The following is a 24,166-nucleotide window of genomic DNA, read 5'->3' as shown; positions in this document are numbered from 1 at the left end:
ACATCCCCTCTCTGTGGTGGAATACATTTACATCCCCTCTTTGTGGTGGAATAGTTTTACATCCGCTCCCTCTGGTGGAATAGCTTTGTGTACTCTCTCAACGTTGGAATAGTTTCATGTCCTCTCTCCGGTGGAAAAAAACAGATAAACTATTGGCCCTGTAGTCAACAGAAGAGAGAGAGAGAGAGAGAGAGAGAGAGAGAGGGAGGGAGAGAGAGAAAGCAGCCAACAGACAGAGCCCTACACACAGCTATCTCCACTGGCCCTGTGGTCCACCCCTTCCCAGTGGAGCGGACAACCAGGCAGGCAGGGAGGAGAGGTGGGCTGGATCAGCGTTTGTTCAGTGCTTCCGTTCCAGCACTCCCACATCCCCTCCCACTCAGTAAGCACAAACAACCCTCAGATCTTCCAGAGAGGTATGTACACACACACACACACACACAAGCGTGCGCACACACGCACACTGAAGGAAAGGGCAGAGTACAGGGGGATGCGAGGCGAGTGGAGTAAGAGCCTTGGATTGGAGGGCTGGAGATGCTTTTTGCATTCCAATGAGACTCTATCAGAAAACTCCCAGCACCAAGGTTAATCTAGATGTCAAAGCTTGCTGACAGCGCAGGAGATTGCTCCTGGGTGACATCCCATCTGAAGTCTTAATGCCGCAGTCAATTTCATCCATCCCTCCAGGAAATGGAGTAGGGCTTGCCATTTTTGTGGGTGTATGCATGACTGTACATGGCAGGTTTTTCTCATTTTCTATTCATTTTACACTCCACTTCTTTCTTTTTTAAGGTTCTGAGAGATCTTCTGTTTTCTTCAGTTTTGTCATGACGTGTATGGTGTGCTGTGTCTAGGGCGACAGTCAGATCAATTGTTATTTGTTCATATTTGTTTCAACAGTCTAGGTCCACAGAAACGCCACAAACAGCCAAGATATATATTATCCAGCTTATAGAGCCGACTTCTGATGCCATCACAAAATGTACCTTTAACGGTTCTTCAAAACATCTCTTCTGAGCTGGCATTGTTTAATAAAGTCTACTAGATAAGAGTGATAGCTGCAACTAGTTTCTAGTCTCTAAACTAAAGAGAAGCGTTTCTAAAATCAGATAAGGAATTTTTAATTAAATGCTTTGAAGGTAGGTCAAAAATGATTCATTATTTAGGGAACGAGAGGGGATAACTACCTGTTGTTTCTAAGATAGCTGTTCTGCAACGCCAGCATATATGCAAACTCCATCTAAAACCAGATATTCATCATGTCCATAATTCAGTAACATTACTGTCCTTAGAAAATGATGAAAGTAGCGGCAAAACTTGATAAGCTGGCAACAATGAAGTATCTTAGACAGTGGTTTGGTGTAAACTTCAAGATCCAGCGGTGTGTATGGTCAAGGGCAGACATAGAGTCCTCAAGCAGGCGGTGTGTGTGTGTGTGTGTGCGTGTAAAAGCTCCACAGGCCTTTGGGTTATGAAGTGCTCAAAGAGAGCTCATTTCAACTGCAATGTTCCGCTTTCCTGCCTCCCTCCTCGCTCCTCCCCATCATGATTAAGGTCTTAAACCCCTCATCAATCGTCGGCCTCTTCACTGCACCAACTATACCAGGACACCAGCCAGCGTGCCTGCTCTGTACTACGCTCCGCTCGGTTCAGCTCTCTGGCCAACAGACAGAGCTACGTCCCTGTGCGGAAACATGCCACAGTAGCATATGACCTTCATTGCACCAATGTAGTGCCGTTCTGCCCACCTCCCTATCCATGCTGACCTCAGGGGGATTAACCGCATCCAGGCCATCATATTTAAGGGATATCTCAAAGCTTGGGCCGGGACCTCATTTCATTGGTAATCCCCCCCACCCCCCCCCCTCCCCCTCCCCCCCCATGTCTGCGGGGTGAACTCGTTAGAGTGAGCTGCAACCTTTGGAGCTGCTTGGCCGTCATCCCTTCCTGTCGCTGTCACTCTCTCTAGACGACGCCATTCAATCCCAAGCCATTCCGAGCCATCTCTAGTATTGTCTTAGAAACAGCCAATTCCTGTTCCATGTCTCTGCCGGATAAATAATAAACACACTTCGGATGAAGACACGTTGTGTTTCCGCCCCGCTCTCCCTTCAATCACCCCCGAAAGCCCCCCCCCCCAACCACCACCACCACCCGCCCACCCACCGCCACCCTCAGTGCTAAAGCGGACTCTGTCCGCGGGTCATTGAGCATTGATCAGCTTCGAGGTAAATGGAGTGTAACATGCTTGACTCTGGCGGCGTCCTTTCAGTCACGGTCACACACCTAATGACGGGAGTCATCCTGAGGATACAGTGACAGGAGCCCTGATGTCCCGACGCCTCTACAATCCACGGGGGACGCCTTCCCCGGGATACATGCTGCACAAGTCAAACAGGCACACCGCAAAGTGAGGGTGATGTGAATGTGAACATATCTCAGTGATTCATTATGTAATAGCTAATGGGACCATTTCAAGCGAATTATAGAAAACCATTGCCGTGTGATTTCCTGTCAAAATGTTTCGCCTACCAGTGGCTAACAGTTCCTTCCCTCAAAAGTTTACTATACTTTTCAATCCCGTGTTTGGGTCCCGACTTTTGATAAAAGGGGCCGCTGGGTCTGTTGGTTCCTTTAAGAGCTTAGCTTGGGCAACAACCTGTGAAGTGACATTTGTGTTTCCTTCCAATTAGGATCTAATTCAGCATGAATGGACTCTCTGTGAACTGCGGATGATGTGCAAAATCTCATAAGCCACCCTAATGTTTTTTTTCCTTTTCTTAAAATTATAAACAGCCCATAAAGTGTGAGCCGAGGCTGGATTTGTGCTCTCATCCATGGAGGTGTCAGGAGAGAACGAGGGCAGCCTTGTTTACAGCTCGAGCCACAGTGGTAGGCAGGAGGGGCACAGAGCTGAGATACACTACCAGGAGATATCTCCTCTATTACTGTACACAGGGGCTCAGGGCGCATGCAGCTAGCTGAATTGGAAAGTCATTGAATGGAGACAGCCGGCAGCAGCAGGCATCATTGCCAGCCACGAATATTACAGGAAGAGGCTTCTTATCACAAATAACCACGCCAGAGTCAAACCACTGTCTTGGAAAGCTTCTGCAATCCTCTCTACTTGCTGATACAGAGAGAATGACTGGATCTCTTGAAATACAACGATAGGGAATAAACCAGAAGACCAGACCAACACCTGTTCCAGTCGTCCTTCAACAAAGGCACCTCCGAGGGTTTTCGGATGTGAATTCCGAGATTGAAGGTGAAAAATGTTATTTTGAAATGTTGTGATGGGTAGGAAGAAGATGGAAAACTTCCTGTTAAAAAGATGAGAAAACTTTGAGTATCTTGCCATTCTAACATGAAGGAACTTTTAATTTGAAAGAAAAGTACAATATTTGTAAGTTTGACCAGATAATTCATATTGAAGCTTTTAAAATACATTTTTGTTGAAGTAGGCAAATTATTCTGTACATAAACGTTAATATGAAATTGATCACATAATAATATATCACCTTATTAAAAAAAAAAAATGCAGATAGGCAAAACAAGGTGCCAGTTTGGCTCAGCATTGAATAATTCTGTATTTATCATTGGTGTGATATTGAGACTAAACACAACCTTGAATGATTCACATTACTCAGCAGAAGCAGGGGGAGGGCGGAAGGAGCAAGCGAGAGAGAAAGAAAGAAAGGGAGAAAGAGGAGGGACAGAAGACGGAGAGAGAGAGCACATTCTCCCACAGCCCCGGTGTTTGTCATCACAGCGTAATGTTCCAAACAGCCCCAACAGCTACAGAGTGCTCCATCACTAATACTTAATGAATAATTCACGTCACTGTGCTTTGCCAAGTTTGCTATGGTTTAACATTGGGACAGCTGGGAAAGATAAAGGATTGTTTGCTTAATGGAACCTTGCACACACTGATAGAAAAAAATATATATTTCTCAAGCCTGCATTACATAATGCTTTATCTTGAAGGGAAGTATACATAGTATGGAAAATGAGAAGCAGGTACTGCTGTTATACTGCATGAATGTATAGTGTCTAGTAGTGCTTTGCCTAATGTACTGTATAAACTGTAGGAATTAAAATGTCAGGGTCATGACTATTTGAAGGCAGTTGAATATCCTTCTTCACAACCCAGAAAACAAGATGAAGTATACTACAATACCATATAAATGTACTTTTCAGGACATAGCCACTGACAGCTAATAATGCAATACCATAGCTTTAGCTCTTTGCTCTGGCTACATGAAACAGATGTACATGATGCAGAATATGGTCGGAGAAAGAATCTATGTCTAGATTACACTGAAAGAACAGAACAGTGAGCTTGAATGAGAAGAATGGTTATGTGGGCTTTGTGTAAGATCTATATAATTACTTATATGGTAGCGTACTGTACGCGTCCTGCTCAGACATAGTCACCTCACATCATGATTATTCTACTGACACCTTACAACCTCATAATTTCTCTACTGACAGAGTACCTCTTTGTGTCAACTATGTATCATGAATACTGACATGGTACATCCTCTTCATGTGTCAATCTTCCATCATAATTACTGACACTGTACATCCTTTTCATGTGTCAACCTTACATCATGATTACTGACATTGTACATCCTCTTCATGTGTCAAACTTACATGATGATTACTGACATGGTACATCCTCTTCATGTGTCAACCTTACATCATGATTACTGACACCTGTACAACCTCTTCATGTGTCAACTATGTATCATGATTACTGACATGGTACATCCTCTTCATGTGTCAACCTTACATCATGATTACTGACACTTTACAACCTCTTCATGAGTCAACTATGTATCATGATTACTAACATTGTACAACCTCTTCATGTGTCAACCTTACATCATGATTACTGACATGGTACAACATCTTCATGTGTCAACCTCATATCATAATTATTGACATTGTACATCCTCTTCATGTGTCAACCTTCCATCAAGATTACTGACACTGTACAACATCTTCATGTGTCAACCTCATATCATAATTACTGACACTGTACATCCTCTTCATGTGTCAACCTCATATCATAATTATTGACACTGTACATCCTCTTCATGTGTCAACCTTCCATCATGATTACTGACACTGTACAACCTCCTCATGTGTCAACCTTACATCATGATTACTGACATGGTACATCCTCTTCATGTGTCAACCTTACATCATGATTATTGACACTGTACAACCTCCTCATGTGTCAACCTTACATCATGATTACTGACACTGTACAACCTCTTCATGTGTCAACTATGTATCATGATTACTGACATTGTACATCCTCTTCATGTGTCAACCTTATATCACGATTACTTACATGCTGACCCTTAAGTCATATTGTCATCATATGTCCAAATTATATGACACTAAATAAAGTAGATGAAATTCATTAAAACCAACAGAAAAAACATACTGTCTATGACCATGTGAACGAAACAGTACTCCCCCCAAAAAAGATTATCAAAATATCTATAGGATTCACTCACCATAACAACACACCAAGAAACTAAAGAAATAGGAAATGAAATAAGTTAACATATTTTTGTGACATAGAAATTTACAGTATATACATTCAATTTTAAATTAAGATGTCTGTGTTGATTGGTGGTTCTCTCTTTCCTATGAGTTCCATGTCTCACTGAAAAGTGGTTTTGCCACTTTTTTGAAGACGAGTCAGAGAATAAATTCAGCCAATCGGAGTGCAGTAGCCTTTCTTCAAAGTCTCTGCCAATTGTCTGACTTGCCAATAACAAGCAGTCATTTCCAACAAGTGACATACTGTACCCAAAGCACGAAACATGGCAGATATCCACACATTGAAAATAAAAATAAATTAAAAATATATATAATATATATATTTATAAAATGAAAAATAAAATCACCTGGGGAGTTTGATCTTCTGTCAGGCTGTCAGAATACCAAAAGCAAACAAAACTTCCAGGGTTTTTTGTTTATTTTTTCTTAGCTTTTCTGTGTATTTTCTGTCTTTTTTTTTTTCATGTTTTCTTATTGTTTTTGGGATACTTTATGTAGGCTGTCTTTACGAAAAAAAGAAAGAATGTCCTCTTCATTGTGTACAGCAACTGTACATTTTTAAATGCAGGTAAACAAAATGTAAAAGTGCTTTTTTTAAAGACCGTTATCCAGTGTATCGAAAGGAGTAGCAGGCACTTAAGTCCATCCCCATTCTGTAGGTGTTTGACAGTGGAGCAATAAGGTACTCGTTGTTTGGGTTATTCCTGGGTTTTTCTTCATCTGTTGGGTAGAGACAGACAGAGAAACAGACAGACAGACAAAACCCAACGTGCACTAGCCCAGGATGTCCAGGTAGACCGGTGTGGCTTTGCCCAAGGCATAGAGGATTTTCTGGATGTCCTTGATGTTCAGCCTCTGTTGGGGCTCCCTCTGCCAGCAGCCCAACATTATGTCATACACCTCCTTGGGACAAACCCGTGGCCTCTCCAGAACGCGTCCTTGGGTAATACACTCGATGACCTGGGGCAACAGAGAAAGAGAGAACGCCTTTGAGCCTGGTAGTGTTTGTCAAGCACATAATGAGGCATTTACAGGCATAATTATGTTTTCGCTTAATCACCTTTGTTAGCACCCTTAGGCTATGGCAACACCATATTTGTGCGGTGGTAATTATGTGTGTCCAATGTCAAGGTCACCGAGCAAGTTTCAAAGGAAGACGTGACACAGTAAACATGCAAACAGACAGGTACTGTTGAAGACGTGACGCAGTAAACACATGCAAACAGACGCAGGTACTATAGAAGACGTGACGCAGTAAACATGCAAACAGACAGGTACTATTGAAGACGTGACGCAGTAAACATGCAAACAGACAGGTACTATTGAAGACGTGACGCAGTAAACACATGCAAACAGACGCAGGTACTATAGAAGACGTGACACAGTAAACACATGCAAACAGACACAAGTACTATTGAAGATGTGACGCAGTAAACATGCAAACAGACAGGTACTATTGAAGACGTGATGCAGTAAACACATGCAAACAGACAGGTACTATTGAAGATGTGACGCAGTAAACACATGCAAACAGACAGGTACTATTGAAGACGTGACACAGTAAACACATGCAAACAGACACAGCTACTATTGAAGACGTGACGCAGTAAACACATGCAAACAGACAGGTACTATTGAAGACGTGACGCAGTAAACACATGCAAACAGACACAGGTACTATTGAAGACGTGACGCAGTAAACACATGCAAACAGACGCAGGTACTATAGAAGACGTGACGCAGTAAACACATGCAAACAGACAGGTACTATTGAAGATGTGACGCAGTAAACACATGCAAACTGACAAGTACTATTGAAGACGTGACGCAGTAAACATGCAAACAGACAGGTACTATTGAAGACGTGACACAGTAAACACATGCAAACAGACAGGTACTATTGAAGACGTGACGCAGTAAACACATGCAAACAGACACAGCTACTATTGAAGACGTGACGCAGTAAACATATGCAAACAGACAGGTACTATTGAAGACGTGACGCAGTAAACACATGCAAACAGACAGGTACTATTGAAGACGTGACGCAGTAAACACATGCAAACAGACACAGGTACTATTGAAGACGTGACGCAGTAAACACATGCAAACAGACAGGTACTATTGAAGATGTGACGCAGTAAACACATGCAAACAGACAAGTACTATTGAAGACGTGACGCAGTAAACATGCAAACAGACAGGTACTATTGAAGACGTGACACAGTAAACACATGCAAACAGACATGTACTATTAAAGACGTGACGCAGTAAACACATGCAAACAGACAGGTACTATTGAGTGCCTGCCCCGTTCCGCTCAGACTCAACAAGTGGCCAATCACCCATTGGTGGCCGCTTATTGTTTGCATCACGCATTAAAATACATCCGCTCTGTGTAGTGAAAAACTGGGACGAACCTGGGATGGCCATGCTAGTGAGCGACACCTGTCACAGTTTTGTCATGAATATGCAGTTTTGTCAAGTTATATTGCGCTGCTGCTCATTTTGATTGGCTAACAGGTGTGTTTATTGTTTAACATACTGTTGTAGCATTCTGAGCCCTGGGCGGCTAAAATCAGGACAACTTGATGGTTGGGTTGAACAAATCAACTCCATGTGAGTTGAATGCTTAAACTTGGTTGTGCCGTCTGTTTCTATTTCAGGAGCACAGCGAAGCTGAGTCTGTCAGAGTGATGCAATGTATGCACAGCTGCAGCACAAAGGCTAAGAGCTCTTTCTACAGGCGACTGCTCAATCAGTGTCACTTTAGCCCAGCCCAGCTCTGTAACATTAACAGTATTTCAGAGTACAGAATTTCACATTTCCAAAATACTTTAGCATTGGGAGACCTTCGTGTCTCTGTGCTTATATTTGGCCTCTGAATTGATTTACAATAATGATTTTCAGGTCTCAAAGTAAATTGCTGAGTAAAAATGTTAGTTTGATAGAAAACGGCCCTGTCAAATGATATACGCCCTAGGCATTGTGGATCTGACATTTAAACGACCACGTTTCCCCTGAATATTGTGGAATTGGTTTGTTGTCCTATTCTCTATTGGAACCCAATTTTCCCGGAAGTTGCTGCAGTACAGTAAATTTGAATATTACTTTTCAGTTAATGTGATGCCTTTATGGTTGAAGAAAAGTTATCCAGCACAGAGACCACACATTACTGCCATGTACTGTAGATAGAGGAACAGCTACGTGGCATCCCTTCTCTTTCATGTGATTTATGGTTGCTATAAGATGTGTGTGTTTGCATATAAGAGGAAGTTAAGTCTGGGAGTGATTTGATTTCAACACTCTCAGCTCCCACTAATATAATTTTGTTATATATAGAGGCCTGCTCTCTTGTCGTCCTACTTTAACTCTTAATTGATTTCTCTTCTGGTCCAATATTGAGCCCAAAGGCCACTCTAAGAATAGGCCAATTAGCCTCTGTTACACTGCACCATTCTAAGGATTAGTAAGAGAACTATGAATCACAGTTCTCCCCTGCTGTAGTTACTGCAAGTGTGAATGTACTGGATGGTAATCCTGGCCGAGGCAACGGCTCTCGCATGCATGCGGACTGAAAGTGTTTCCAGTTCCCGGGTTATGGTGCTAGTTAGTTGTGGTGAATCCAGATGACATGATGGCATGTGGAATCGAGTCCTTCAATTCCAGGAAGCCAAAGTACCTCGTTGTTGGCCAATTGAAACCATGGCTGCTTCCCGTAGGTGAATATCTCCCAGAGGATGACACCAAAACTCCACACATCACTCTCTGTGGTGAACTTCCTATACATGATGCTCTCAGGGGGCATCCAGCGGATGGGCAGCATAGTGTGACCTCCCACCTGTCAGGGAGAGACAGAGAGAGAGAGAGAGAAAGAGAGAGAGAGAATACAAAGGCAGAGTGGGGAAAAACAAAGAACTGATGTCAGTATACAGCGATATGGACATATACTCAAAGGGATTTGGAGGTTAAACTACTGAAAACATAAAAAGGCACAAACATATAAAATAAAATACAAGATACTGTAAATACACCGAAAATGCATGCAGGCAGACACACGTTAAACATTTCCAGGTGGTGTTTCTAGTATCTTAAACGTATTTATTCATTCATTTATTTGAAACTTTTTCTAATAAAATATTGGAGAAAGGAAACCTACACAGCCCTGTAACACAGATGAAGAAGAGTCAATGAGGCTCTGCTGGGAGGAGGAAGAGAAGACGGAGCCAAGAGAGGAAAGGAAAAAGGATCCATTAAAGAAGTTTGACAGCTTCAAGCCATGCAGCAACAGAAATGAAGTGTTCCCTTTCAGCCCAGCCTTCCCACAGTCTGTCTGACTGCCAGATACAGTATTAATCGATTAAAACAATGAGACATTAATCATCTGGACCCTCGTCTCTAACTCTGCTGAATTGTTTTCGAAATCTGTTTCCCATTCATGTCAATTTCACCGTGTTAATCATATCCGTGGAAAGGATTGAACAAGACTGACATTTCAATAGGGGATGTCTGATTATTGTTACTTTCAACTCTTAAGTTGTAGCTGCATATTAATTACAGAGCTCATTAGAGCCAAGCTCACTAGGGGTCAAAGTATTGACTGAGTATGTGAATACAAAGAAGTTAACATTCCCACATCGTGGATAGTGAAACTACAAAAAGGATCAGTAACACTGGATTTACCATCTACAACTGAAGTATACTACAGCATGCCTTTCTGTTCAGGTGATTACTGCGTGTGTTCTTGATTTTCTCCATTGATAGATTTGGCTGGCTGAATATGATAATAAGTTGTGGGTTTTACATCGTCAACATACTCACCCCTTCCTTCTCCCTCTCTCTCCTCCTTCTCCTCCTCCTCCTCGTCCGCCTGCTCTCCTTTTTAAGATTTATGAGTGTTTATTAATGAGATTATGTTAAAATGTCTGCTGGACCAGGTCCCATAAAGCCTGTGTGAATATCTAACCCAGCAAAACCATCACACTCTACTGATCTTCTTCTAAGCTGAAAAGAGACAAAAAAGCAAGCTGTTTCAAAACTCTGATTCATGTTCATGTATTCATGTTTAATCATAAACCATAGCAAATTATAAATGGGGCGGTGGCTGATATCAAATGTGTGTTTGTACTGTGCAGAGATTGGTGTCAAACAGTTTCATGGAAATCCAAAGCAGTTGTGACGTAGCAAAGGCATTGCTGGACCATGTGCTGTAAGTGCGCGTAATCCACGCCGCAAACAAACTTAAATGGTCTTACCTTCAAACCTCACCTTTCACACAGTTACACCCTGCTCATGACGCATCATAACAACTGCGTGTCAGTGAACGGATCACAATGCCCTGGGAAACCGTATATAGACACCTCCTTTGCTGGACATTTGTAAGGGACTCAGGAGTGAATTGGTTTGGAACCTTTCCCATTTGCCTGTTTGTTCCCTGGCCTATACACCACCCCAGGCTGCGTTCCAAACCTTACAGAGAATAGAACGGGAGCATGATCCAAACTGACATCGTTTCTAAATGGACCATGATATTTTCTAATATTCATAGGCTGTATCGGCATGATTTTTTTTTATTTGTTATGCTAGCTCGGTCTGTCTTGTGGGACTCTCGGTTCTTGGAGTCAGAGTATTTGTGAACTTGTTTATGTGTGTCTGTGTGTGTGTGTTGGGAGATTAAATGAATTGATTGAATTTCAATTAATCTTAATGGCTTTTCCCTGGCAAGCACCACCCTCAATTGAGAATGGGGTTGAACGGTGGACCGTGGAAGCATATAAATCAAGAGTGCGGGCTTCCCTTCAAATGGAATTAAAACTAGCAGGGGGATGACAAAAACTCTACCAGAATTTCAAAACATATTAGCATATAGAGAGCACATGGAGAGAAATTAAAGTAGCTAATTTATAATATATACTTTGATTGAAGCATCCGTCAATACATTTTCAATGCTGTCCATCCATGTAATTTCCTAAGAGTTTAAGGGTGATGTTTGTGAACATAGCATTGGATCATTGGATCAACAGCCTGACAACCATTGTTCAAGAAGTTTAAAGGAATCACAGTGTAGTTATTTCTACAGTGACCTGAAAATCAGAATCCATTCCACATTTAAAAGATGCATCGCAAAAACTATATAAATTTCCCTGTGATTTGACATCACGCTGGCATTGCCTGTTGCCTCCCAATCAGCTGCATGACACACACGATGTACACTCGGGTTCATGTCTGCACTGCCTGTCTTGGCTACACCGTGTCCACCACTAGCTGGGTTCACAAAGACATTTCGTACACTTTAGTTGTCTGCTTGCAAACTGAGAACCGACAGCTACTAACAAAGGGAGAGCGAGCACTTCGTACAAAGGGGGGTCCATGAGATGTGCGGCCCATGTGAGAACCGACTCAGACTACGCTCCGGCATCCTGTGTTGGGTCCCTTGGAGGGCCGTTTTCTTGGTGCTCCTGGAGGAGAGGAAGTCAGTATGTCAGCAGTGTCAGGGAGATGTGTTCTTGGCAGCCGAGCTGATTTTATAATCACTCAACAACAGGGAATGTGTCCAAGGCAGTTAGGAGCTCCTAATCTCTTGGTTCTGCCAGCGGTCCGTGCAGCAGGCCTGGTCTGGCAGAGACGCCCGAGTCCCAAAGACACAGCCGGCCCAATAGGGCCAAGGCCAGCCGTCCTGTTAGGAGCCTGCTGGGAATCAGATATGTCTGCCCCAGAGGGGCACTCTATCCATGATGTTGAGATTAAAGTGGACCACTTTCCATTTTCGAAATCACTGCATTTCTTTACCATTCGGTGTGGAAGAAAAGCGACATGAAAGCCATTCGAAGGAAAGAGCGGAAGCGTCGGCTGCAGTAATTGCACAGTGGAAAACAAGCACGGTGCCTTAAATGACATCACTTCCTGGTCTCTTAGTCACCTAATTGATGCGTGTATTTGAATGAGCTGCTTGTTGCGAGGAGACATCTGCCATTAGAGGTACCATTAAGGAAAAGCAGCCTACAGAAGACTAAATTTACTATTCGAGATTTACTGCAAATGTTACATGTTTTCCACCATGGCATCTAAAATCTGTATGTAGGGGCAAATCAGCTTCCGCAAATCCTTTATCAACTCTAAAGGGTCTCTGCTCAGTCTGGTGACCGGCTCTCAGGAAGACAAGTCAAATGAAGATTTTTCATCAGCTACAAAAGAGAAAACTGCAAGAGGTTCTGCCCTAGGCCTGACACACGTTCATTCATTTAATGTTATCCTGCCTGTGCTACAGTTCTCTATGTACATTTCAGGTGTTGGTGAAGGGAAAGTAAAACATAAGAACTGGCAGTGGCAGGTAGGTGACTTCAGTGGTGCACACCAGCCATCACCAGTGTTGCCAGATGGGGAAGTTTCCCAAACAACTGTGCTAATTTTTAATGACTGTGTGCAGCCAAAATTGTGTGGGTTGATAGAACAAATGCGTTTGAGAGATTATTGGGGGGATTTTATCTGATGTGATTGGGCAGTAAAGTGTCAATCAAATCTGTCAACCGAGGCCATTGCTTTGACACACCACCTGTTCACCTGATCACCAAAAACCACATGGTCATGTCGATTATGACCGTACAGCAGCATGATACAACTACTTTGGAAGCGCATTCTCAACGTGGATTACTGTATACAAATCCATGGATGAAACATACAGAGAAGCTTACCCGGTAGTAGTCAGTGCTGTAGATGTCCCTGGACATTCCAAAGTCACCGATCTTCACCAGCAGGCCATTACCCACCAGGCAGTTGCGAGTGGCTAAGTCACGGTGAACAAAGTGCTGGGAGGCCAGGTACATCATCCCGGCAGCTATCTGAGTGGCAATGTGAAGCATCTGAGAAAGGCCCAGCTCTCCATTGGTCTGCAGTGGCTGTCCGTCAACCAGGATCATGGCATCAGGACCATGTGCTCTAAAGATGGGGAAAGATGTATTGGAAGGGAAGAGGGAAAGAGGGAGGGAGGGGAGATGGAGTTTAGGGAGAGAGGGATGACCAATAAGGACTTGAACTCTAAATTACCTCAAGCCATAATCACCATAGAATTCTCCATATTGCATTCTCTAATTAAGCAATAAAGAACAATGCGTTGTGGAATAAAGCCAATACACCATGGCTAACTGGTTGTTCTTAGGCACGATGCAACGCACATACAGCTCTTAGCTCTGGTGTATTGGCCGTATACTAGAAAACCCAGGGGTGCATCATTGCCATCATAAACCGGTTACTGAGGCGATTTGGCTAATACAATTTTTGCCCTAACTCTGGTATGGCCCCACACAACACGGCTTTCAGCTCATCAGCATTCAAGTGTTGAACCACCCGGTTCAAAATGGATTATAGATCTGAATAGTAAATAATATTGGTATGTTCTTTAGTTGTAATGGATTGGACATTATATGCAGGGTGTTTTACATTCAACCTTTAAATACGACAAGAACATGGAGCATGTCATTACTGTACCAGCGCCACTGGGTGTAAAACCATTAAGATCTTTTCCGTACAAATTAATGCAGAAAATCATGAATGGAAATGCTATTACTGTCATGAAATTTGCATGTATAAAGCCACCAGCAAGCAGATGTCTGCCCGCTCCGCCTCTGCTATTGAGCACCAATGTTCCCTGCCACCACAGAGCATCCAGAGGTTCAGTAATATCCAATCATAAAGGAGATCAGTCATCTCATTTCCATTCTGAGTCCCTGGTCTACGGCAGCTCTGTCGGCAGTCTGCTGAGACACGCAGCATTTATTTTTTGGGTAGTTTTCCACTAACAGGCTATCTCTATCTAATCTACAGTGGAGCCTGAGCCAATGGGAAGTCACCGCTAGTACTGGATGGCAGGTCTAGTGGAAAACAACACGAACATTGTATTTCCCCTCCCGTTTCTTGTACGCTACAACATTTCTCTGAGGGAAAGCGATCCATCAATCACAGCCTGACGCTTGCGAGGAGACCTGCAGTGTCGTGTATGTACCACGGCAGCGCATGCAAAGTCATTATGTGGGAATTTCCAAGTTAATCTACAATTCCCACATAAAGGGAATATACAATTATATTCCCACATAATTCTCATTATGTGGGGAATATACAAGTTATTTTATCAGAGAACGGGATCGCATCTATTATATTGCTGAACAGAGGGCTTATTGTTTGACGTTAACTCAAATATTTTGCTTCCCTAGTGGAGTGCAGTTAGCATCCACAATAAGGGACGCGTCTACAATGGACACTTTGATTTTGATAAACAGTGGATGATGTCCCAATTAAGCGGGGTAAACTTCCACTAATTCCCAACACAAATGAAGTCTGCTTGTTATTTGACAGCGTGTGCTACTCATTGTTTTGTTTAAAAGTTAGTTAGAGTTTAGCACGTTTTGCTCATCCGACACACGTCCCTGCTTTATTCAGCCGAGTAGACTTGGCAATTCCGAAAACACATCAGAGAAAACATTTCTCAGTTGGCAGCTTGAATTATTCCATGGCTGCTGTACCCACATGCTCATTTTAGAACTCAGTAACATGTGTGGTGTGGTGCCTCCAGTTGACTGTTTACCTAAGGAACTTGTTGAGGTCCCCGTGCTTCATGTACTCAAACACCATGATGAGAGGATCTCCATCCACACACACACCATAGAACTTGACAATATGCTCATGCTGCAGGTTGGTCAATAGTTCTGCCTCTCTCTGGAAATCTTTTCTCGCTGCAAGGGTAGGGTCCTTCAGCGTCTGAGAAAATACAAGGGTAGGGTCCTTCAGCGTCTGAGAAAATACAAGGGTGTTTAACTGCTTAACAAAATATGAAGCTTATGCAACAACAACATTATCAGAGGCCCCACCCCTTAAATTAAAGCAACAACAAAAAAGATCAGATAACTGGAAAACAACTTTTCAAAGTAACAGAACATATTTGAACAGGTTTCGGCATCCAAGATTGAACTATTGACTTCGTACACACACACACACACACACACACACACACACACACACACACACACACACCACAAACACACAATAACTGGTGTGAAGGAAACATATGAAGCAGTAATCTTCCCATTTCTAGGACAAGATGTCACAAAGACCCAGCAAACTGCATAGCTTTATAGGAGCATATCATTTTTGTAATTTACTTCATTATGCGTCCCATGCGGTTTGACATTTCATTATATACTGTAGTTGTGATAAGAATCTGTGTTACTGTTGCGCCACTGTATTGGCGGAGATTTACACCTTCATTATTGAAGAGCTGATCATCTGGAAATAAACATCATCCCTGCATTCTCACCTTTGATATAGTTTGGCATGTACACTCAATGTTCTGTCACTCTCTGATCTTCCAACTGTAAAAGGTAGGATTTACTTCTTACTGCGTCTGGGATGACTGCCATGCAATCATTTTTTGGTGCTTCTCCATAAAAAAAACTGTAGTTTGTAGCTGTACTTCAAACTAAAAGTTTTACAATGTTTCCCAGAAAGGTAGAAGATACAGTTCAAATATGAAAAGTAACACATTATACAGAATTAGAAAAATCAGAACACTCTACAAATATATGTAAGCAATATTTGATATTAAACAATAATATATTTATATATGTTTGTGTAGATATGCATATATATATATATATATATATATATATATATATACATACACACACACATTATCCTATATATTAGGCTATGAACGATGATCCCAGAGTTTTACTAATGCTTTAGTATTTTCAATTCCCTTCGATGACCTTACATCTTTGCACAGAGGGGAATTGGAATGGATGGCAGTGCCCATGGACAGATGGCAAGGCATCCATCCCTATCCTCTGGATGCTTTATGACCCCTGTTCTACTAGAGGAGTACTATGTCCTCAAAGACCACCTGGATATACAGGACAGACTAGAGGTGTACTGTGTCCTCAAAGACCACCTGGATATACAGGACAGACTTGAGGACTACTGTGTCCTCAAAGACCACCTGGATATACAGGACAGACTAGAGGAGTACTGTGTCCTCAAAGACCACCTGGATATACAGGACAGACTAGAGGACTACTGTGTCCTCAAAGACCACCTGGATATACAGGACAGACTAGAGGACTACTGTGTCCTCAAAGACCACCTGGATATACAGGACAGACTAGAGGACTACTGTGTCCTCAAAGACCACCTGGATATACAGGACAGACTAGAGGTGTACTGTGTCCTCAAAGACACTTGAGGTGACACTTGAGGTGAAATACAACCTACAACAACAACAAAGACAACAACATACACACACAGCATGTATATTTGTATATTTTCCATTTCAGTTAGATTCACTCTGGCGACTGGGAATGTAAAGCTGGTTGAAAGGAAAAAAAGAAATAAAAAGCCAGTAGAGTGTAGCTACCATTACTCTAGATCAAGGCATCCGTGGAGTAGAAGATGTTGGGACTGGGATCTAACATGATCCAACATCCTTTACCGACAGACTTATTGCTCCAGCCTGCCTCTGCACAGCGGCTCCCGCTCCACATTATCATGGCTAACATCATTCCACGGATGAGCGCTTTGATGAAGAGCGATGGCGACAAGAGGGAAACAGTGATGAATGTGCCCCTTGTCTCCAACCGGCAAATATTTATTGTCATCACCATCATACGGTGACCCCTCCTTTGGCAATGGTTTTAGGTACCTTTATATGACCTTTGAACTCTAATATCCTCCATGCTGGCAATTTAGATGTGAAATTTGCATTTTAATCGGGAGAATAAAATCTGAATCATTACGTGCAATTGAATAAATCAAGCGCAACAATTTCTTGCAGTCACTTCCCATTTCTCATTCAAGGAGATTGTGACAGTGTGATCCGTTACGTTTCGGTATTGATTTTACACAGTGATGTCATGTGACTAAATATCAGTGTTGAGGAGTGGTGAACTAGATTAAACTCCAGTAGCAGTGAGTTACATTTTACAGTGGTTTGATGGTAGATCAGCTAAATTCTAATCCAGGTAGTGTTTTCAATAGTTCATTTTATTGCCGTGATCCGGTGTATTTCCCCATTTTATGTGCCATGTGGGAAGTAGGCCTCACTTTTATTTTTGGACATTTTGGAAAGTGGCTAATTCTCATTTGAAACATTGTTTTTGTGTTGAATAGGCTAAATTAAACATTCTTTTAGGATATGACCCCACAGGGTCTCTCACCAACCACTGTACTTTGTATCAAACAATGTGTTGGACCTCAATTTATATACACATACATTATTGCTATTTATGGATTTTTTTTTGATGAATTGTTGTATCTTTTAATTCTCTAATGTATTGATTGCTGCTGATTTATTGGCCAGGTTAAACAAAGGTTCAATATTTTTTATACTAAAGGGATTTTTTCTGGCAATTCGACATTTCAGATGTACATATTAAAATGTTTCACATAGTAATTGAAATGTTATGAACCACCTTTTCCAATTAAATGTAGTTAACTGTAGTTAAGATGGTTTACCAAATATTCTGATGGTAAATGCTTTTACAATACAATCCAAATTCTACTTCTTAACATTGGACTGATAAAACACAATACGAATAGACCTTCTTAATCTAAGACTGATATAACAAAATATGAATAGACCTTAACCTTGAAGCTGTGAAAATCTATATCCTTGTAACAATGGCTTGTAAATGTGTGAAGAAATATAATAGGTTCACAGGTTGTTTGGAGGCTACCACCTCAATCATGCCCTAACTGCAATCCAGGAGGAGGCCTCTAAATTCCCAGTTATTGATCGCTTTAACATTTAACGTTCTTTCTAGCTTAAGGCCTAATAGTGTGTAACAAGGTAGAGAATGGGCTCTTGGTTAAATGACAGAGGTATGGTTTTGGTCTTAGGGCTGCAACTAAGCCCACTGAGACCTATTTAGGACCTATGATCACACAGACCCACTAATCAGTCAGGTATATACTATTAGTCAGGGATCAGTCAGACCCACCAATAATACGTTAGGTATATACTATTAGTCAGGGATCAGTCAGACCCACCAATAAGACGTTAGGTATATACTATTAGTCAGGGATCAGTCTTTTAGGATATGACCCCACAGGGTCTCTCACCAACCACTGTACTTTGTATCAAACAATGTGTTGGACCTCAATTTATATACACATACATTATTGCTATTTATGGATTTAGGTATGGTTTTGGTCTTAGGGCTGCAACTAAGCCCACTGAGACCTATTTAGGACCTATGATCACACAGACCCACTAATCAGTCAGGTATATACTATTAGTCAGGGATCAGTCAGACCCACCAATAATACGTTAGGTATATACTATTAGTCAGGGATCAGTCAGACCCACCAATAAGACGTTAGGTATATACTATTAGTCAGGGATCAGTCAGACCCACCAATAAGACGTTAGGTATAAACTATTAGTCAGGGATCAGTCAGACCCACTAACAAGATGTTAGGTATAAACTATTAGTCAGGGATCAGTCAGACCCACCAATAAGACGTTAGGTATAAACTATTAGTCAGGGATCAGTCAGACCCACCAATAATACGTTAGGTATATACTATTAGTCAAGGATCAGTCAGGGGGTCATTCAGGGGATCAGTCATGTGATTAGTCAGGGAGACTATTAATCAAAGACTAAAGAAAATGGCATTCAGTTACTCGATATGGCTGACGTTGAAAAAACTGTTCTTAATGTGCAATTGATGCGGAATTAGAAATGATTATCATTAACAGCCACTAAATGAGGGTCTGTTCACAAGGTCATTTTTCTGGTCTGTGTTTGTCCAAAGTGAGGGGTGCAATGCAGTGAATGGCAGGGTCAATGATAAATACAATTCCGTTGGCCCGGTTACAATTCATGGTAAAGACACAATTACTGGCGGTGGGGGGGGGGGGGGGGGGGGTTCAGAGAGAAGGAGAACTTTAAATGAGGTGGTGTACTCACACTGCATGTGGCAGCCCCCCAGTCAACATCCACATCTGAAAACTAATTTAGGACTACTTATTGTTTAAATAACTGCAGGCCTTTATGCGCTGAGGCGGTGCGTGTGTGTGTGTGTGTGTATAAGTGTGTGTGAACTGCGTGTGGCAAACACAGACGGTTAATGTCCACTGACTGTAAATTTACCATCAATTTCTTTATACAGTTAATGACACTTGGCCTGTTATTTGATATGCACCATCGAGATCAATAATAGCAGTGAATACATAACACCCTTTTAGCAGAAAGTGACAGAAGAATTCTGCAACATAATGTTCTGGTACAGACGTCTATAATGTCTCGTGCAGCTCGTTATACATGTCTAATATTGTGTTCAGTGAACCCGCTACCAACATGGTACTCATAGTGGCCTCAGTGATCATTAGCATGATTATCGACCGACTCTAATGCAAAAGAATCCTATTTTTATTGATCCACAGCTCCAAATTGTTCCAGTGGAAGCAGCTGTCCATGTCATGGGCAGTGTCCCCAAGAGCCTTTTAAAGGATCAAGTAAATACGGGTCAGAAAGTGAGCGCTGAGGCCCTGAACTCCATCAGGGTCTGCTGTAACTCGAGAGGTAGGTGGCCCTGTGTAATGGAGAGATCATCTCTTACCTTGACAGCCACCAGCATCTTGTCCTTGGTGGGGCTGAGGTTATAGCATTCTGCCAGGAAGACCTTCCCAAACGCCCCTTCGCCAAGCTCCCGCTTCAGAATGATGTCCCGGCGCTTTATGTGCTGAACGTCTATAGGCAGAGAGAGAGAAACAGAGAGAGATTAATTTAGAGACAGAGAAAGAGACAAAAAGAGAGAGAAAGAAAGAAATACAGAAAAAAAGACAGTGAGAGACAGAGAGACACATACAAAGAGAGAGAGAAGGGTTAAAGTGGTCAGTGGTTCCAGGAGCTCCAAACCCTCAGTGTTCTGACACAATGAACCAGAGGCAGGTGTTATGGGATGGTTCACTGATGGGACTGATAAGTCTTAAATCCTGCTGTGCTGCCTCAGTGGATCTAATAATGTGGTTGGATTAATTGGCTAAAGACATACAGGACACGGTCATACAAGATCCAGTTATGGAAGATACAGACATACAGGACACGGTCATACAAGATCCAGTTATGGAAGATACAGACATACAGGACACAGTCATACAAGATCCAGTTATGGAAGATACAGACATACAGGACACGGTCATACAAGATCCAGTTATGGAAGATACAGACATACAGGACACGGTCATACAAGATCCAGTTATGGAAGATACAGACATACAGGACACGGTCATACAAGATCCAGTTATGGAGGATACAGACATACAGGACACGGTCATACAAGATCCAGTTATGGAAGATACAGACATACAGGACACGGTCATACAAGATCCAGTTATGGAAGATGCAGACATACAGGACACGGTCATACAAGATCCAGTTATGGAAGATACAGACATACAGGACACGGTCATACAAGATCCAGTTATGGAAGATACAGACATACAGGACACGGTCATACAAGATCCAGTTATGGAAGATACAGACATACAGGACACGGTCATACAAGATCCAGTTATGGAAGATACAGACATACAGGACACGGTCATACAAGATCCAGTTATGGAAGATTCAGACATACAGGACACGGTCATACAAGATCCAGTTATGGAAGATACAGACATACAGGACACGGTCATACAAGATCCAGTTATGGAAGATACAGACATACAGGACACGGTCATACAAGATCCAGTTATGGAAGATACAGACATACAGGACACGGTCATACAAGATCCAGTTATGGAAGATACAGACATACAGGACACGGTCATACAAGATCCAGTTATGGAAGATACAGACATACAGGACACGGTCATACAAGATCCAGTTATGGAAGATACAGACATACAGGACACGGTCATACAAGATCCAGTTATGGAAGATACAGACATACAGGACACGGTCATACAAGATCCAGTTATGGAGGATACAGACATACAGGACACGGTCATACAAGATCCAGTTATGGAAGATACAGACATACAGGACACGGTCATACAAGATCCAGTTATGGAAGATACAGACATACAGGACACGGTCATACAAGATCCAGTTATGGAAGATACAGACATACAGGACACGGTCATACAAGATCCAGTTATGGAAGATACAGACATACAGGACACGGTCATACAAGATCCAGTTATGGAGGATACAGACATACAGGACACGGTCATACAAGATCCAGTTATGGAGGATACAGACATACAGGACATGGTCATACAAGATCCAGTTATGGAGGATACAGACATACAGGACATGGTCATACAAGATCCAGTTATGGAATATACAGACATACAGGTCACGGTCATACAAGATACAGTTATGGAAGATACAGTATACAACGTAAAGATATACAGTATACAGCATACAGATGAACTGTATTCTACATACAGACATACTGTGCAGTATGCAACATACAAAAATATAGTACACAGCATACTGACATACAGTATACTGACATATAGATACAGTATACAAAATACTGACATACAGTATACAGACATACAAACATACAGGACACAACAAACTGACATACAGTATACAGACATACAGATACAGTATACAGACATACTGACATACAGTATACAGGACACAACATACTGACATACAGTATACTGACACACAGATACAGTATACAACATACAGGCATACAGTATACCGACATTCCCTATACAACGTAAAGACATACAGTATACAGCATACAGATATACTGTATTCTACATACAGACATGCTGCACAGTATGCAACATGCAGAAATATAGTACACAACATACTGACATACTGTATACAGACATACAAATATACAGGAAACAGCATACTGAAAAACAGTATACAGAAATATAGTACACAACATACTGACATACAGTATACAACATACAGGATACAGTCCTACAACCTATTAGAATTAGAGTTAGAAGATATCTGAAGGTAAACACATTATTTTCTTACTTAGAGCAACATGTTCTAAAATGACCATTTGCTATGTAATGACAGAGCATCTTAAAAGCTGCACACCATAGCAACTGCAGTTCCCAACCAGTAGAAAACGATGCTCAAAAGTAAAATTGACCCTTTCCCCTTCCAAAAATAAAATAAAGTGATCATAATAATCCAATGAAACCTGGGAAATGTCAGCAGTCTGTACACTGTGGTGGAACCGTGATGAAATCAGCGAGTGTGCAGCCAGCATTAGTCCTTAATCTCAGTACATTCCACCTGTTCTGAGTGGCTGAGAGCCGTGTGCTGTGGGAGAGTGTCTTCCATATGGCAAGTCACAGCAGCAGCTGGTATTTATTCAAAACAGGAGTTCTGGATGAGCTGCAGTCCAACACCAATACTAACTAGTGTCCAAGGCCCAGCCCGGCCCAGCACCGTAGATCCCCTCTGGAGGACTGGGGCATTGCAGGCAGATAGACAAATACTGAGGGATGCGATGGAAACACTAGGCCTTTCCTCAATGAACTAACAGATAAACAGTAGCTATGATGAAATGAGCACCAAGGCAATAGACAATGAATAATACCACAAGAGCACTGTATATATCTGCTTAATTTGCTTTATCTGAAGAACAAAACGGATTTGATTACAGCGTGCTGTTTGCTTCGGACTGTGAAGTGTCTGCAAACGCACAACATCGCTGATCTAATTGCAGTCATTTGATTATTTAATAAAGACAGAGAAAATGTTTTTTAATAGTTTTTTTAAAAAGTTTTTTTTATCCCTTCTCAATTTCTTAGACATACAACAAGGTTATCAGGTGGCTATGCTGAAAGGTGTGCCGTCTTCCCACAGAATAGCAATTAAAGAAGTCACAAATAGCTTGGGCTAATTGTGTCATTACCACAACGGTCCTGGTACATTCACCTCCCTGTTTACGTGGATGAAGGCACCCATTCAAGGTGGTTAACCTCACCGGCCCTCATCCGTCTCCGCACAGAAGCACACAGCTGGGACAGAACAGGACACAGACTTCATCCTAATTAGACTGCTTTACTTTGGCAGCACAGATGTTGAATCCACAGCACAATAACTGACAGTAGAAGGCCAAACCTGAGCTGATTTGGATTTAAATGTTCTTCAATTGTTCATTTCTGAAGCAGTTACCATAGCAATTTTTTCTCTCTCTCTCTCTGTCTCCCTCTCTCGTTGACCAAAACGGCTAAATTTAGCACGGCATTTGCATTTAACTTCAACCCAATCACAAATTCGGCTATTTTGGGTTGTGACGTTTCATCAAAAGGGATTTTCATGACACCAAATTCAAAACAATCCGTACAGTACATGTACAGAGGTTTTCTACTTGTACTGATTTGGCTGCTGCTCTTGACGTAATGCAGATCCAAGCATTCACTAGATTAAACAGATCATTTGGCAACGCTTTAAGATGAGAAATAAAAGAGGAAATATGTCAGAGAAAACAACGGAATAAGCAAAGCAATCTCTTTGTGTTGCCCGAGCCGGTTCTCAGATGTATGGGTTGGTCCGTCTTGTGTTATTCATTATGGAAGTCAGTAGAGCTGTAACCAGATTGGGTT

At 41.9% G+C, this 24,166-nt stretch overlaps 1 protein-coding gene across 4 annotated transcripts in view; it reads right to left on the bottom strand.

The window, feature by feature from the left end:
* Positions 1 to 2,179: 2,179 nt before the first annotated feature.
* Positions 2,180 to 24,166, bottom strand: part of ntrk3a (neurotrophic tyrosine kinase, receptor, type 3a) — a 189,580-nt gene continuing 167,593 nt past the window's right edge. Inside the window, exons 13-18 of one of the 4 annotated variants that reach the window (XM_010884004.5) lie at positions 20,188 to 20,318; positions 15,158 to 15,363; positions 13,272 to 13,515; positions 9,740 to 9,745; positions 9,263 to 9,421; positions 2,180 to 6,540 (exon numbers count right to left, since the gene is read on the bottom strand). In XM_010884004.5, the coding sequence (XP_010882306.1) occupies positions 6,355 to 6,540; positions 9,263 to 9,421; positions 9,740 to 9,745; positions 13,272 to 13,515; positions 15,158 to 15,363; positions 20,188 to 20,318 (932 nt within the window). In that variant the 3' untranslated portion in view covers positions 2,180 to 6,354. The remainder of the gene's footprint in view (positions 6,541 to 9,262; positions 9,422 to 9,739; positions 9,746 to 13,271; positions 13,516 to 15,157; positions 15,364 to 20,187; positions 20,319 to 24,166) is intronic. The other 3 variants (XM_010884006.5, XM_010884005.5, XM_010884007.5) reach the window with 3 other exon arrangements.

The sequence above is a fragment of the Esox lucius genome, chromosome 19 (assembly GCF_011004845.1).
Source record: "Esox lucius isolate fEsoLuc1 chromosome 19, fEsoLuc1.pri, whole genome shotgun sequence".
Classification (NCBI taxonomy): Eukaryota; Metazoa; Chordata; class Actinopteri; order Esociformes; family Esocidae; genus Esox; species Esox lucius.
The sequence above is the reverse complement of the archived record's forward strand: the minus strand, read 5'-3'. Positions and strand labels throughout refer to the sequence as shown.